The 18,083-nt window shown below is 46.2% G+C and overlaps 1 protein-coding gene across 1 annotated transcript in view; it reads right to left on the reverse strand.

The window, feature by feature from the left end:
* Positions 1-14,718, reverse strand: part of Tacr1 (tachykinin receptor 1) — a 161,252-nt gene extending 146,534 nt beyond the window's left edge. Inside the window, exon 1 of the mRNA XM_032906306.1 lies at positions 13,705-14,718. Within this exon, the coding sequence (XP_032762197.1) occupies positions 13,705-14,093 (389 nt within the window). The 5' untranslated portion in view covers positions 14,094-14,718. The remainder of the gene's footprint in view (positions 1-13,704) is intronic.
* Between the last annotated feature and the right edge of the window lie 3,365 nt (positions 14,719-18,083).

Raw genomic sequence — 18,083 nt, forward strand, 5'->3', positions numbered from 1 at the left:
GGGCTTTGTCTCAAGGGGAAAGAGCGCTGTTGTGCTATGTGAGAGGCACATGCGTTTGTGATGACTACTGATTTGTGTGGGCATGTTCACGTGAGTGTAAGTGGCCATGCAAGTGTGTATGCAGGGGAAGGTGTGTGTGCATGGAGGTTAGAGGGACACCCTTGGCTGCTGTTCCTCAGATGCTATCCACCTTGATTTTTGAGACAGGGTTTCTCACTTGCCTGGAGTTGGCCAAGCAGCCTACCATGACTGGCTATTGTGCCCCAGGCATCTGCCTAAGTCTGCCTCCTCCGTGCAGGGATTGCAAGTACACAGCACTGTGTCGGGAATTTCTTTGTTTAGATGGAGTATGCCGTAAGGCCCACAGTGCAACTTGGATTGAAATTTTATATATACACATTATTTATGTATATATACATAATTATACATATACTGCATAAGTATATATTATAGATGAAACTTTATACATACACACACAGACACAGACACAGACACAGACACAGACGCATTTTTTTCTCTCTCTGTGTGATGGTCATTCTTAGTTTTCAATTTGACTACATCTAGAATTAATTGAAACTGGAGTGTCTGGATACACCTGTGTGGAAATTTTCCTTAATAAAATCTTTTGGAGAAGGAAGAACCACACTAAGTCTGGGTCTTTTGAGGTGGAAAGATCCACCTCAAACTTGGTGCACGCCTTCTGTTGACAGCCTATCTAAAGGTCATGGAGGAAGGAAGCTCTCTGCCTGATTATCCTTGCTTTTGCTGGCAAGTCCATTCCTTCGCTGGCACTAGAGTCTACTTTCCCAGGATTCCTGTGTGTACTGAAGGGCAGCTGAGACATCCAGCCTCGTGGACTGGACAACTACTGCATTCTTAGACTTTACGTTGGTGGATAGCAATTGTTGAACTAGCTGGACCACGGCCTGCAAACCACTCTAATAAATCCTCTTTACTCTCTCTCTCTCTCTCTCTCTCTCTCTCTCTCTCTCTCTCTCTCTCTCTCTCTCTCTCTCTCTCTCTCCTCTCTCTCTCTCTCTCTTCTCTCTCTCCTCTCTCTCCTGGCTATAATGAACCTTGCACTACCTCTGGGCTCTGTTGGCAAGAAAATCATCAGCAGATACAGCATTGGGAGCCAAAATAAACCCCTCTTCTGTGTGTAATATAACATTACTTACATCAGAGAAGGGATTGATCCCCATAAGATACAATAAGAGAAGGAGCGAGGGAAGAAAGGGGAAGGTGTAAGGTAGGAGTATGTGGAATGAGGTGTCACACAATCCAGTTCTTATAAGTTAGATGATAAGATTGTAAGGTAAAAAATTAGGAGACAGTAACATTTTGAAGAAAGCCAAGGGAACAGAGTATGTGGTTATTAGGAACTTCAAAATAACCCCAGAGGGAAAGTATGGGTGATCTTTCCGGGCACTAGGTAAGCAGATCTCTGCTGGGAGAGGGGCTTGGATCTGGGGTACATCTCTGGGCAAGACCCCCATGGAGAGCCCTCATATTGTCACCTGTGACTCAGCCCTGGTTTCAGGACCTCAGATGCCTGTTTCTGACAGTGCTGTTTGGATAACTTGGGGAGCTGGGAAGGCATTAAATAAAAGAGACAGAGGCGCTTAGGAGGTGGTTCAGTTGGGAAAGGTCTTGCTGTGCAAACATGATGATCTGAATTAAGATGCCCACATACAAAACTAGGTACGAGGGTGAAATCTCAGTCCAGTAGGCTGGATTGCTGGAGCTCACTGGCAAGCCTGCCTAGCTGAATTAATGGCTCCAGGTTCAAGGAGATGCCCCATTGCAAAAAAATATGGCAGACAACAACTAAGACATATCTAATGTCTATAGGTGCACATTGCTCACGTGTGTGCACGCACACACACACACACACACACACACACACACACACACACACTTGTACTTGAGAAAAACGATGAAGACACAGCAGTGCTGGGGTAACATTGTGTGTAGGGAAGTGGGCTCTGTGGTGCTCATAAGTTGCTGTAGAAATAAGAACTTAACATATTGGAGCATTTTATTTGTAAGATTTTCAATTTTAATTTCCATGTTCAGGAGGATTAGCCATTGTATTTTGTATTTGATATTGGGATACATGCCCACTGGTTTTGTAAGTTTAATTTTTGGGCAGTTGGAGTGCTTTAGGAGAACGCTATCTTGAGGAGTATTGAGGTATTGGGCTTATAAGACATATGCTAAATCCTGAGAGAATGCATGTGATTGCTCCTGCTAGGGGTTTGATGGTTTTAAGAAAGAAAAAAAAACAGATGTATTAAATTTGTGGTTATAATTTAGAATGTTTAGGAAGAACTTAATTAGTCAAGTTTATAAGTGGTACTTAGATTTTAAAGATTAAATTTGATTTGCTAGATTTGAAAGAGCTGTGACTAACTGGAAATACATTTTTAAAAAGTTCTGATTAGTTTGGAAATGGCATTGAGATGCTTTAGGGGTGGGGCCTCAGCTCATGTTTAGGAGCTCCTTGAGCATCAGCCAAAGGTCAAGAGAAAGTGATGCCTGACATCAACACACGACTACTTTCAGGACAGCTTTCTGATTTGGTGGATGCGATAAGGGCCAAATAAAAGCCATAGTTCTGATGACTTAGGTGTCAATGAAAGCTCACACATTGGCAGGGGTGCATGCAAGGACCAAGGAACACCATCTCCCTGAGACAGTGGTGCAGGGACACATTCAGGCTTGGGAGAAGGTGGGTCCAGCCTGCAGCCCCTAGGCTCCATGCATCCATTGATAACTGTGACTGTGGACCCAACACAAGATTATAAACTTAATTTGGTGGTTCTTAAACATGAACCTGGCAGAGGACAACGTCATTTTGCAGTGCCGGAAGGTTGAACATGCTCAGCTAATGCATGGTAGGGGGAAAGCTTTTAGTCCCTCTGCATCGAGAGCTGTAATTATGTAAATGATGGACTTCTAGTGGAGTGTGCACATCTCCACGGGTGGCGTCGGTGCTGACAAGCATTTATCCAGAGATGGGCGGCTCGATCAGGAAGATCTTAAACTGTAATCTCATCGAGGAAAGGTGCTTCACCTTGACGTTATTGTGCCTGATGTGGAAGAAAGCCGAGGGGGCTGAGACAGAAGTGAAGACGCCTAATGGATACGGGATAAGTCAGGGCTTATTAGAGATCACGATGCTAATTGCCACTAATGGGGTCTTACTGGGTGCCAATGATCTGAGACAGTCTTGTAACTTTTACTCTCTCTTGGTGACAGTGCCTCGTGAGGTTAGGTTTTTTTTTAAAGATGCGGTTTTAATATTTTATTCCTGTGTGTGTGCACGCCTGTGTGTGTATGGGTTTGTGCACAAGAGTGCCATGCCCACAGAGGCCAGAAGAGGATGTCAGATGGTTGTGAACCTGGTCACTGTGGATTGAGCTCTCTCTGGTCTTCTGGAAGAGCAGCGGTGGTCCTCACTGCTGAATGGTCACCTCTCCAGCCCAGGGTTAGTTTTACTGACTCCGTTTTATTAGATGTGAAAGCTCAGCCAAATCAAGTGATGTTTGCACAGCTGGGGCGTGGCAGAACCAAGGCTGGGATCTACTGCCTGACCCTTTCATACTGACCGTGGCTGGCTTGCATGTTTGATTGTTTGTTTATTTAAGTGTGGGCTCTGAGAATCAAACACGGTTGATCCTGATGTTGGTAAGGCCATCTCTTAGTCAACTGAGCTGATCCCTCCCATAGATACAGTTCTCAAAGCAGTTCATGTGTTAGGGTGAACTCATGCTGAGCACGAGACCTCAAAGTCACAGTTGAAACCCCTCTTCATTCTCTGGGGTCCCTCCTTTAGAGACTCTCCTGCTACCCATTCCTCTGAGGTCAGTTGCAGCCTTTCCTGTGGTGCATGAGAGGGCCATACAGTCAGTCTCCTGAGTACTGGGCATTTAGGTAAGCACTCTTACTGAGTATAGCACAGAGACATATCGCCAGTCCTGGATCTTGGAGGGCTGGATGGAGTATAGGTTTCTATAGGTTTTGACTTGGAGAAAAATCCAGAGATTTGATAACATGCTAGGGAAGACAATTGTCTATGCATTCCCAGTCTGGCTGGAGAGATCGGAGGTGTGATGGCAATGGTCAACACATGTTTCAGCTTACAGGTTTTCTCCTGAGGCGATAGTATGTATGTGCTGGGATCCTCAGGGAATGGGTGAGGACCCCATGGGGATTGCAAGTGGTATGAGGAAGAGACAGGGTGAATTAGAATAGTTGGTATTCTAGAATGGACCGAGAGCCCTTGGTGACAAGTGTTCTGCGCTGCCAGACGGCCCTTTATAGCAGACACTTAGCAATATTCTTCTTATGTTTCAACATAGAACATTTCACACGTGCTTTAGGAGTTGCCTTATACGTTGAACTTGGTTTTCAGATCTTCTAGTGTGTGAGAGGGAGGCACAATCAGTTCGTCCATGATGAATACAGTTTAGTGAATTGCTACTTTGTGCCAGGTACTGTGTAGGTGCTGGGAACAGGAAGCAGACAGAGCGGCCTTGCTGCATGGAACCTGCAGCCCAATGGGCAGGAAGGAGTGTCAGGAGCTAACACATCACATACAGCTCTAGTGCTACTGGAGAAAGGCTGTGGAAATAAGTAAAGGCATCTCATTTAGACCAACAGGTCAGAGGCAGCTTCTCAGTACAAGTGTTGTGAGCTAAGGACATGTGAGGGTCCGTCAGCACATGGTGTTGGGCAGGGTCATGTTGACAGGATGGATGTTTCATTCCGGTTACCTTCTTCTAAGAGATTCCATCAACAAACAAGAATAATGAAGACAGAAAGACGAAAGAGTGGTAGGCAGTGAGTGAACTAAAGATGAGGAAGACCCCGGGGGCAGGGGGTTCACTGTAAAGGTTGTCACAGAGAAGAGACATGCGACCAGTAGAAACCACTCCAACCCAGAGATTCAGATTTCACTTCTGCACAAGGAAAGGATTTCTAATGTGACAGTCAAATTGAGCCAATGGGATAAACAGATGGAAATTTAAGTTGTGTTTGAAACTCCAACACTGCCCTGTCTGAAGGGTTGTGAGGTTGAATTTGTTCGGGGGTAGAAAATTGTGAAGGCAGCATTCGATGTCCTCTCTGGTACTGGAAGAGGCTTTATATTCCCTGCTTTAGGTTGGGGCTTTCCTTAATTATTGTCAAAAAGCCACCATGAGCAGTCATGTGTGGGCTCGTGCGTAGGCACACAGACTCAACGTCAGTGGTTTTTAGGTTCTGAGAGGGTGGAGAGTTGACAGACAATGATAGAAGATGTTGCATCTAATTTTCATAGCAAGGTAGGCAAAGAATCCTACTTTCAGCAGGAGGGTTGGATGAGACAGTGAATTAGAAAGCATACAGAAACAAGACATTAACAATTTTATTAACATGAAATCTGCTTAGTTTCCAAGTAACAAATATTAATAAATCATTATGAGCATCTTTGAGCTTAATTAAAATACAAAGCTACACATTCTTTCCTCTGCAGCCCACTCCTCTTCTGCCCCCTTTCCCTCCTTCCTTTTCCTCTCTTGGAACCAGTAAACATTTCTCACATTCCCACAAGAGGTCTTTGCTTTGTTTGCAACCCCCTCCTCTCTAGTGTGGCATTGGTTACTCTGGGTTCTGTATTTACATCTGTGTTGATTCCTGAAGACTGAGTGAAAAAGGACAAAGACACCGAAGTCATAGTACTTCAACATCTGTGGGCAAGAGCTGAGCTTAGGGCTTCAACGTCTGGCACAGAGCAGATGCTCAAGAAGTTGTGTGGATAGCTAAGGAGACACTCAGTCATTCCCCATGTTTCCCATTCTGTGGACACGGTCTCTTTGCAGGTCACTAATGCTCTCTAACTTTGAAGCCCAGTGTTCTCAATGTCCTTGACTCTAATGAACATGAACCAACACAGGTCGCTTTTCTTAACCTTTGTCTCTTCTCTCTTCACCTGCTTCTTCTCCTTGTGCCTAGTAGGATATACTTGTGACAGTCATACTGTGTGACTTTTACTCAGTAAGCACATATCCAAGTAGAAGAGGCACTTTCTACTTCTATTCAACCAGATAGTCATCACTTCTATGCGTAGAAAACTTCTCAATCTGTGTTTTGATACCTGACTCATTTCCTAACCCATCTACCAACTTGCTTATCGTCGTCAGTATGTCTTCACATCAAAAAGATTGGACTCATTTTCTTCCTTCTGAGTCTCCTCTTCACCCATCCCACATTTATATGAGAATATAAATCTATTCATTTAATCTGCTATCCTCCCACAGATATATTTGAACTCAATGCTTTTGTCTCTTGAATACTACCTTTTATAAATATGCGCGCGCGCGCGCACACACACACACACACATATGTCCCCTTTCTGAGAAGGAGTAGCCTCTTTCTGCAATCTTCCTTGATCATCATTGCTTCTGATCATGAACTTTCTCTTCTTCCTTCTTTTTTTTAAAGATTTATTCATTTATTATATATAAGTACACTGTAGTTGTCGTCAGATACACCAGAAGAGGGCATTGGATCTCTTTTACAGATGGTTATGAACCACCATGTGGTTGCTGGGAATTGAACTCAGGACCTCTGGAAGAGCAGTCGGTGCTTTTAACCACTGAGCCATCTCTCCAGCCCCTCTCTTCTTCCTTCTTGTAACATTTACCCATACAATTTTTTTAAAAGATTTATTTATTTATATGAGTATATTGTTGCTTTCATCAGACACGCCAGAAGAGGGCATCAGATCTCATTACAGATGGTTGTGAGCCACCATGTGGTTGCTGGGAATTGAACTCAGGACCTCTGGGGGAGCAGTCAGTGCTCTTAACCACTGAGCCATTTCTCCAGCCCCTGCCCATACAATCTTCATGAGCCACATTGTCCAGTGTCTTACATTGTAGTCTCTAAGTCAGTCTTTCTCAGCCAACACAGAGCACAAATGCTTCAAGAGAAGACAAAAATTCCTCACTTAGGAAATACCTTGCTCTGGGTTCTATGATATTTTTACTTCATCCCTCAAACCTTCTAAGTCTGGAGGACGTTCTCCCTTGCAATCCTTGTCCTAGCATTTTCCAAACCAATAGAACAAGAGCAACATCCTTCTTATGCTTCTACTGTATGCCTTTACATTGAGAAGAGCTTTCTACTTTTTCCCAGTGTGACCTACATTTCTGCAAGTAACTAATAATAGTCAGAAGCTGGACACAACCCAGATGTCCCTTAACTGAAGAATGGATAAAGAAAATGTGGTTCATTTACACAATGGAATACTACTCAGCTATTAAAAATAAAGACATCATGAATTTTGCAGGCAAATGGATGGAACTAAAAAAATATCATCTTCAGTGAGATAACCCAGACCTAAATGGATATACATGGTATGTACTCACTGATAACTGGATATTAGCCAAAAGGTTTAGAATATCCATGATACAACTTGCAGATCATATGAAGCTTAAAAAGAAGGAAGGCCCAAGTGTAGATACTTCAATCCCACTTAGAAAGGGAACAAAATAATCACCAGAGGCAGAGGGAGGGAGGGAGGGAGAGAGGGATCTGGGTGGGAGAGAGGAAGGAGAAAGAAAAAGATGGGGCAGGATCAGGTATAGGGGGAGACCGGAGAAAAGTCCAGAGGGCCAGGAGAATGAATGGAAATATGCAGCAGTATAGGGTGGGAATGGGGGGAGGACCTCTATAAATTCCCAAATACCAGGAATGTGAGAGGCTCCCAAGACCCAGTGGGGATAACCTTAACCCCAATGCCCAAGAGTGGGGAGATAGAACCTAAAGAGACCACCTCCAGTAGATAAACATGGCTCCCATTTGAGGCACGGGGCCACCCACCCATCTTCAAAATTCTTGACCCAGAATTGTTCATGTCTAAAAGAAGTACAGGGATGAAAATGGAGGAGAGACTGAAAGAAAAGCTACCCAGAGAGCGGCCCAACTTGGGATTCATTCCATGAGTGCACACCAAACCCTGACACTATTACTGATGCCATACTGTTCTTGCAGACAGGAGCCTGGTGAGGCTGTCCTCTGCGGGGCTCTACCAGCAGCTGACTGAGACAGATGCAGATACTTACAGCCAATCATTGGACTGAGGTCAGGGACTCTTATGGAAGAGTTAGGTGAAGAATTAAAGGAACTGAAGGGGATGGCAACCCAGTAGGAAAAACAATATCAACTAACTCGAACCCCTCAGAGCTCCTGGAGGCTAAGCTACCAACCAAAGAACATACATAGGCTGGCCTGTGGCCCCAGCTACAGATGTAGCAGAGGACTGCCTTGTCTGGCCTCAGTGGGAAATGATGCACTTAATCCTGTAGAAACTTGATGCCCCAGAGAAGAGGATCCTAGTGGGGTGAGGTGGGAGTGGGTGGGAGTGTGGGGGAGCACCCTCTCATAAGCATAGAGGAGGGGGGACGGGGGTAAAGAACTCATGAAGGGGGGGCCAGGAAGGGAGGCAACATTTAGAATAAATAAATAAAATAAGTAACAAAAAAGGAAAAAATAAAGAAAATCAACAAAGTGCCCATCAACATTCTTGACTATCCTGACACTGAAGATTCCCAGAGGTTGGGAGAACATGTGACAGAGTGTAATGGGACAGCTCCAGAGAGGAGGTGAGCTTTGAACCTTTATAGAGAAAGTCCTGAGCCTCAATGCCTTAAAGTAATAACCTCAGATTTGACTCACACCCACACTGACATTGCGGGCTCCTGATTTGCAAAGACTGGGCCGTGGTGGTGGTTGCCTAGTCATGGGAATCTAGGTCCATCTCAGTTAGTTCAAGAGATCCTGAACTCCGAGGATGCCTCTGTATAGTGTAACAAAAGACTGAAGGGACTGCCTTGACATGGTCCTGGGTCTCGCCAGTAAGTAAGGCTCACAGGTAGACCGAGGATCAGTCAGAGACCTGGAAGCCATGTATCCCACAATGGGATGGGTGCCTGGGTCAGTGGGTAGAGGCTTTGTTACTATGCATGTCTTTGTTTTAAATTTTTTTCTACTCATTTGGAGCACGCTCTTTTCCCTTTGTCTCTGCATTTGCCACTATTGGGGTCATTCTCTTTCTGGTCTCAGGTTTTCTAGAGGTCATCCCACTGGGCTGCTTTGATTCACTCAAAACACAGCAGTACAGAGCCAGTCTGAACAGCAACCAACGCTTTCCTCTTATCTCACCAAAATCACACCCGCCTCTTCCAGGAAGAGAAGCCATTGGCTTTCATAGCCTCCTGTGGCCGTGTGGCTGGTTCTTGGGCTGCTTGTGTTTGGCTGAGGCCCTGGGATCCATCTTCCTCTTCCTTACGTCCCCCTGATAAAATGTTCACCATCGTGAGCCCACAGACTGAGGTTCCACCTCTGGACAGCCAGGAAGCACCACACGCACACGCCTGTACCACTTAGAGCTAACAAGAATGCTTGAATTTTAAGTGTGACACAGGCAAAGATCCCTTGGGCTTGTTGAAGTTTAATGGGAGAAAAACTGAGCTCATTTAATTTTGTTTACCTCAGAAACCTAACCACTGCCTTCATGTAATGGATATTTCGGTGCTGGAGAGAGGGGCCAGTGGTTAGGAGCACTTGTTGCTCTTGTGTAGAAGACCTGGGTTTAGTTCTTAGCATTTGCATGGCGGTTCACAACAACCTGTACCTCAGTTCTATGCGACCCAACTCTTCCTCTGAACCCCATGGGTACCAGGTAATCAGGTGACACACAAGCATTCAGGCAAAATATTCATACACATAAAATAAAATAAAATGAAATAAAAAAATCTTCCCCAAAATGGCAGTTCTTCTAGAAGACAGGCCCTCCCTCCATCCCACCTCTATTTACAGAATGACTGCAGGAAAACGTTAAATTAGTAACGAAATCTGCAGTTGAAGTTTTATTTCTCTTTTTGTTTATTGGTCCTAATAAGAAATTTGGCAAATTTTAGAAAGATAGCTTATCCAAACCACCTTGCTTCAGGTAATTTCTTCTCAGGAAAGGAAGAGAGACACTCTTAGGGATTTACGTCTGGGAGCCTACAGAACAGCTCATTTGCTGGACGTGCTTGCTGCCAAGTCTAACGCAGTTTTATCTCTGGGACCCACATGACGGAAGGAGAGAACCAGACTCCTGCAGCTTGTCCTTTGACCTCCACATATACCATAGCGTACACGTGCCCCCCCCATAATGCAATAAGTAAGTGTAAAAAGGTTTATGTCTAGGATGTTAATTTTCAGAATTACTATAATAATGGAAAATGGTTGCAGTCATGGAATATAATGCATCTACCAACTGCTCCACTTCTTATGACTCTGAGGATTGAACCCAGGACTCTGTGAGTCCTAGGTAAGCATTCTACAACTGAGCTGTATGCCAGCCATCTTACTTAAAAAAAATTTATGACATGGAATGTATCCATGCTACCGGGCCAAACCACAACAGTATTTGTATCGAAAGCCCTGGAGAAGAAAATCAAAAAAGCCAAAAAGCCACCCATTGGTGGTTTCCGTTATGATCTAAAATTTGCCCCTTGACATGTAAATGGAGGTATTGAACATAGATGGAAGGGAACCTGTAAGCCAGCACGTCAGGAGTTTTAGCTGGCTGATTGCCACTAACGGGATCTTTAGGTACTATTTATATTTTTCTTTACAATTTTATGTCTCTCTCCAAATGTTCTCTTAGCAATGTTTTACTTATCAATTTGTTTTCAGGAGTCAATATTCAATTATTCAATAAACAGGTAGGTGAGCTATCAAACCTTCTTCTGCCGTGTGCTAGGAAGATTCAAATGAATCAGGTGGAACAGTGCAGACCTTGCTCTGCCCCTGGTTTACAACCCTTTAAAATAAAGAGGCATAGCCTTTTATCAGATGGTTCATTTGATTCAGTAATTGTACTTCTGGGACCCTCACCTAGTCTAAAAAATGTAAAACAAAGTTATGACATGGAAATGTTCATGAGAGCCTAAGAATGATCAAAAAAAATAAATAAATCTAGAATTGCTTACCCACACAAGGGTGGGGGGATGGGTAAATAGTAACATGTTTATACAATGCAGTACTAGGAAGTCATTAAGAGTATATTTCTGAAGACATTACATTTTTATTGCTGGATTGTTTCACACAATTCATCATATAATGAATTTTAGTCATTTGTGCCCCATCCTCCTCTCTTACCTCCCTTCCTCCCTGAGGAACCTTCTGTCTACTCCTACTCTCATGGCTTCTCTTTGTATGCGACCCTCTGGGTTTTATTAGAATCTCCTGCCTGACAAAGGTAGTTGTAATGTCCCCTGTTGACATCAGTGGAAGATGTAAGCTACAGACATACAGAAAGCAGTCTCCACAGGTATTTAACATCCACAAATGAGAATTTCAAGTGTTAACAGGTGTTGTTCAGGATGGTGCGGTAACGGTTTGAATTTCTTTGTGTCTCTGCTCTTCCTACTTCCCAAATCTTCTGCAATAAATAAGGTTTAACTTTATAGCCAGGAAAAAGCATGCTGTCATCTTTAAAGATTTGATTCAGAAGTTGCCTGTTAAGAATCTGAAGGACATAAAAATATTTAGCACTTCTTGTAAGTGCGTATCCATGTTGTGGGAAGCAGTGATTATTCCCGCAGACACAGTTTATAACCTCCTTCTTCCGACAGTAAGCATTCTTGGGAGAGACTGCATGGCCATACATGCAGAAGGCATCTTCATGAGCAGCCTGAGGGAATGAACTCCCAGAGTGCACATGAAGCTCGGCAAGAGCAGGAGTGTGCCCTTGGGGCGCACCAGTCCACCAAAAACCTGGGTCCTAATTTTAATCTGAAGTGAAACCCTGTTAGCACCACAGAGCCACATCTGCCCATAACAAACACCTGGCCTTTCTTGTGCCAGGGCATCTGAGACCCTTAGAGCCACTGGGCAGTTAGTTGTCCCACTGCATTTAGGTCCTGTCATGATTTATAAAGATAAGCAACGCTGGGGCTGAAATCTGGCTTCCTGCAACAATCCAATGTGAGGACCTCCCACTCTGATTTTAATCTCAGTTCCCTAGAAAACAGCAGAGTCCTGGAATATGTCCCCGTGCAAGTCAGAGAGAGAGGGTGTCTGTTGGCGAGCACTCCCAGAGCTTAGGCTCACACGGTCTGTGAGCAGGTCTCCCGGAAGCTCAGACAGGGCCCCATTGCAGTAAACAACAACAAAAACCCAACCAAAGAAAACCCAACTCAGCTCTAATTCATGGGACGATGAGGAAACGTGCGTGTATGGAACCGAAATGCCATGTTTCACTAATACATCCGGCTGCACACCATGCCGAGGGGTATTTAGTTGTTGTTTAAGGAATCTTCCCTGAGTTGAATGAACATGTCAACACAGAAATATTTTACAGGCACACGTCATTTTCACCAGAATCAGTGTCTGAAGGCTGGCACAGTCCAAATGATAAGCTTGTAAAATAGTTCCTTTCACTGGCAGTTTGAAGAATTGGTTTACATCCTGCATTTAAAATACAGATCAATTCGCACCACATGTCTTACCCCAGACATGTCACAGAGGAACTTACAACGACTGCACGCCATCGCCAAGATGGAAGTGGAGAATCTTTTGGTTTTCAAAAGTATTCACTCCTCACAGATACCCAGCTACAACTTACACATGGTCTTCAAATACAGGGGTGTTGTAATTTGGGATATTTTTTTCCTTGATGTTTTCCCATGGGCTTCTCATATTCATTAATCTCAACAACAATGGCAAAACAATCCACTTTCCTGTCCCTGTGGCAGCCGTTAAACACACTTTTACATCTCAGTAAACAGTCGGCGGCCCTGTCCATATAAACCACGCATGAAAGACCCGAGACACGAAGGAAAAAGTCAATTCCACTAAATCTGTGTTCTGGCCACCACTTTCCCCTCATGACACCTGAAGAGCCATTCCTCCCAGACTGCCAGCCTCTGCATGTGAAAGGGCCAACCCTAGCATTTCCAACGTGCTTCAGAAACCTAATCTGAAGGTTGGAGGTGATTGGTTCTCAATTATTTCTAATAAGAGCATTTCTCTGTGGAGACAGAGGCTAAAAACATTGACCTTTGGTAGAAAAGGCAATTTAGACCCCAGCCTGGGCAAGCTTCCTGGATCCCTGCCTGGGGAAGCCCTGGAAAGGAACCTGGTTCTCCAGCCTGAGTGGGAGGATCTTAACAGCACCCAGTTGCTAAATGAGAGTCTGAAGTGTTTCTAGACTGTGGTCAAATGGCTGTCACTCTCACACAACACTGGAGAGTTGAAGTGGGCATGGAAAGTTCATGTACCTTTGGGGAAGGTTGAAAAAACGAGGAATTTGCTGAGGAATACTTAAAACACAAAGCCATCAGAGTGTGACACAGAGTAACAGATCTAGAGGGGTTCCCAAAGTTCCCTTGGCCAACCCCTCGATATCTCCCATCCATGCACTAAGGTAAAAGGAGAGAAAGGATGTATGGGAAAGAGTAAGACAGGAGATGGGAGTATTGAATGGAAAAGAAGAGAGGCTAGTGAGGGATGGAGAAAGTAATGAGAAAGAGAGGTCTGGGGGGTTCTAGCAGACAGAGGGCATGGCGCACAGGGTGGCTCTCCCGCTACATTGTATCCAGTCCCAGACCTCCTTAGCAAATTCCCAGTGCTCTGGGCACTTTCTTAATTTTACCAACTCACCTGTCGAAGGCCACGGCTGTCATGGAGTAGATACTGGCGAAGAGAGCAGCAATGGGGAAGAAGTTGTGAAACTTGCAGTAGAAGAGGCCGTAGTACCACACATTGTGGACTGCGTAGGTGAAGTTCACCACCGTATTGAATGCAGCCATGCAGGCCTCAGCGAAGGCCAGGTTCACCAGGAAATAATTGGTCACTGTCCTCATTCTCTTGTGGGCCAAAATGATCCATATCACCACTACGTTGCCCACCACGGAAGTCACCACGATGACCGTGTAGGCAGCCGCCCAAAGGACGATTTGCCAGGTAGGCTGCACGAACTGGTTAGACTCAGAGGTGTTGGTGGAGATGTTGGGGAAGAGATCAGAGTCCATAGGAAGGACGTTATCCATTTTGGGGCAATCACCAACACACACAAAGGTACACACACACACACACACACACACACACACACACACACACACACACACACACACACCTCCTTGCTGCAGGACCCTGTTGCAGATGGCTGAGGCCTGAGGTTCTGTCACACAGGAAGTGGGAAGTTTCCTGGGCAGAACTCAGTCCTGGTTAGCAGGAGACTTGCTCACAAGAGCAATGCTTCTCCTGTGTAGGCTCTTTGCCTGGTCGCTCTAAATTCCTCCACTTTCAAGCTAGGCTCTTGTTTGCGTTAAAGCAGCTGCACGCCACACAGTTCCAGAAGGCAAGAGAACCCGCCTTTCTGCACCTGCTGCTGCTAGCAACTCCCACTAACATACGTGCGGCGGGAAAGGCAAAGCTGGGTGCTGGGTGGGTGCTCGAGGGATAAGAAGGGCTGCTCGCAGTGCAGTGCTGCTTGCAAAAGTTCTGGTCCTCTGGCCGGGTTCTGAGGTCCGCATCCAGCTGGTGAGCTCCCTTTTTCTTTGCTTCGCTTGAAGCCTCTACTGTCACCCGCAGCTTCTCGGTCTTGGTCCTTCTGGGCTCAGGAGTTAGCAGAGCCTTGGCAGGGTGCGCACTAGGCTTTTATAACCCGCTGCAGAGACGTCACTGGGAAGGGGCTGTACCTGGACTGCGTACTCGCTGGTCCCGGAGCGCAGCGCAGCAGCTGCACCAGTTGTTGGCAGCTGTGTCGCTCCACCACCGCAGCCACCACGCCTTCTGCTGCTCGTGACCTGCTGTGGGCGTTCTGCAGGCCGGATGAACCCAGCACTCCGCGAGGGGGCGACAAGGTGGCCCGGGAAGAAAAGACCCAGATAGGGCTCTTAGCTGGAAGCACGGTCGTGGCAGGGATGCTAGCAGAAAGGAAGGATTTTTGGAAACAGCTGAAGTGGAGGACAGTTAATGTTCTGAGGCTCACCCCGGGGGAGTGCGGGGGGTGCTCAAGACAACCTCAACACAGACGCTAGACTGTTTCGGTGGGAGTCCGGCGACTGTGGAGGCGGGGTGCCCACCGCTACACTCTGGTTGCTATCAAGAAGTGACAGGTGACCGACACACCCTGCTTCAGAAGTCCAGAAGACAACTTTCCATCTGTCAAGGAAACCCCCAGACACCTAGCTCTGTTCCCTGGTGGATTAATTTCTCTTCCCTGTTCCCCAGCCCCTCAAAACAGTGATGGGCTCCAAGTATTTGGGATACCTTTTCCCGGCCACTTTCTTGACTTGGTTCCTATCCCGGCTCTCCAAAACCCCGCGACTACCCTCTCAGCTGCAGCCACTGGGAACTGTGCGCGGCTCTCGGCAAAGCTTGGTGAGTGCAAGAGCTGGGCAGAAGCTCTTTGGTCTGCAGCCTGGACTGACGATTCTGGGCTCCTGGCCAGTAGTACCCTTCGCAGACTAGTTCGCCCCAGGCCGTCTCACAGCTTCCTTCTCTGCGCCTGTCCCTTTTGTGAGGCTAGATGAAACTGGAGAGGCATGGGAAGGGTCTCCATCAGATCACCCTTTCCAGTTTTGCATCGGACTGAAGGGCAAGTTTCTGTCTGTCTTTTCTCCCTATCCTGCCTGACACCCAAGGCTGTTTTAAAGGATTAAGCTGGTGGCTGGTCAGGGAGCAGATGGGCAAGCCTCCCCTGCAACATCAGCCCTTTTGAAGAAGCTGAGATGGGTAGAGCTCAGGAGTGTATTCCTGGCAGATTGTCCTTGGCAAGGTTCCAGGAGCTTCCAGCTGCCCCTCAGCGGGTCTCCTCCGCCACTGCGGTTCTGGGATCTGTGAGCTCCCTGTGGGGGTGGGAAGCATCGGTCCGTTGCTATGGGCTGCATCCCTCCTGGCACCAGGGAGGGATGCCTTTACACACTGGTCTAGCAAGCCCGCGCACTGTGTCGCACATGAGGTGTTTTGAGGCTGTGTGATTTATTGTCCCGGCATCAGGCGGCTAATATTCCTCTGGCCGGGGAAGGGGGCGGCCTACTGAGCTCTGATTTTGCTGGAGGCTGAAATTTCAGCGCGTTTGGGAACCACCAAACTTCCTGTTTGCAGGTGCCTTCCAGGAAACCCCTAAAACCCCTAAGCCCCACAGAGCAAACTCCGGGATGCCTTTCAGAGAACAGTTCTGGGATCCGGATTGAGAAAGAAAAGCTTGTCTTCTCCACCTCACATCTCTTACTGCTGAGCTGGGGCCCCAGGAGAAGAACTAGGTGAGAGAAGCAGAGAGCGGTGGGGAGAAGGCAAGCCCTTGCAGTCTAGTGCAGAAAGGAGCAATGACTGTACAAAGCGGGCACTGTTTCAGAGACAACTTCATCCGAAGAGGAGGGAATGCAGGGAGAAGCCTGAAGGAGGAGCTAGGTCTGGGAGAGGCTGAGGTGAGAGAGAAGAAAGTGCCAGAGGCTTTGTAAATTGACCCGTGTCACTTCAGTTAAAGTCTATAGGCACCACGCCCTTCATTTCAAACCACGCCCACTGTCCCTCTCCCAGAGCTTCCAAGCTTGCTTTGATGCCTGGGCTGAACTGATAACTTAAACAAGGAGTGCTTGCCACTTGCTTAAGTTATTATCTCTCCCAGGAAAAATTAAACATCCTATGTTGGAGTCACAATTAGTGGAACAGCAACAATACATAGCCCCAGAAATGGGAAGTGTTGCCCCGACTGCACACCCTGTCTGCACACACACTGACTGCACACTCGGATCGTGCAATTTCTCTGAAAGCTGGTTATTTCCTCCTTTATTCTCGTATTCATTTTGTTCCCATTCCTTGACACACAAGACAATCACCCATCCCACAGCAAAGCCTGTTGACAAAGCAGTCTAAATCCTTGCTTGTTTGTCCAGGCTTTCTGTAGGCAGATGGAAACACAAACACATAATGCCCATGCTGGTAAATGCAAACGGGTTTTCCATTGTCCTCCGCCTGCTATTTTTCTTGCCTGAAACCTTGTCCAAACACTTCCAAGCTGCTAGACATGGATTTAACTCATTCTTTTCAATGGCTAAATATTATTTTATGTTGTAAGTGCAGTCTAGCTCACACATTCATTTTTCTGTTCGTGAAAACTCACTTCGAGGTTTTACCACTGAGGGCAATGCTGCAGGGCAGGAGGACTTAGTGGTTAAGAATACGCTCTGACCTTACAGAGGATGGGAGTTCAGTTCCCAGTCCACAGGACTCACGACAGCCTGTAACTACAGCGCCCTCTTCTGGCCTCTGTGGTCGCACGCATGCATGCATGCACGCGCGCGCGCGCACACACACACACAGATACAACTTTAAATGAACCTTATAAAAGACAAGACTACAATAAATGTTCCTTACTTTTGTCTCCAAAGCTTGGGGCTATGATGTTTCCTTTCATTCTTCCTCGTTCCTTTCTGCCTATCTGATGTTCAAGAGATTGAACCCAGGACCTTCCATAATTTAGACAAGCACTCCAGCATTGAGCAACATCAGGCAGTGATTTTTTTTTCCTGTGTGATCAATTCTGAGCGGAATTTCTGGGCAATGTGAAACACTGGTGATATTCACACAACTGATGCAAAAACACTTATCTTCACATTCATATAGCGTGATGTTTGTGCATGTGCAGATCTGATATTGTGTGTGTGTGTGTGTGTGTGTGTGTGTGTGTAAGGCGAGGCTGTGTGTGCCCATGACTACAGTGCCTACAGAGGCCAGAGTAGGGCATCGGATCCCCTGAGGTGGAGCTGCAGGTGTTTGTGAGCCCTCTCTGGTGTCCTGATGGGGACCGGACTCAGGTACTTTCAAGGGCAGTGTGTGCTCTTAACCACTGAGCCACCTCTCCAGCACCCAGTACCAGGTCTGAAACGCCATTTTAGTTATTTTAAGTCTGTTTTAGTGGCAGTGACAGAACTATAAAATCATTTTCCCAGCTACTAGAGCTTTTGGCTGTCTGGATGCTCCCTTCTGGACATCTCTTCTCATGGCCCCTGGCTTTGTCTCAGTGATTTACC

This window comes from Rattus rattus, chromosome 6, assembly GCF_011064425.1.
Source record: "Rattus rattus isolate New Zealand chromosome 6, Rrattus_CSIRO_v1, whole genome shotgun sequence".
NCBI lineage: Eukaryota > Metazoa > Chordata > Mammalia > Rodentia > Muridae > Rattus > Rattus rattus.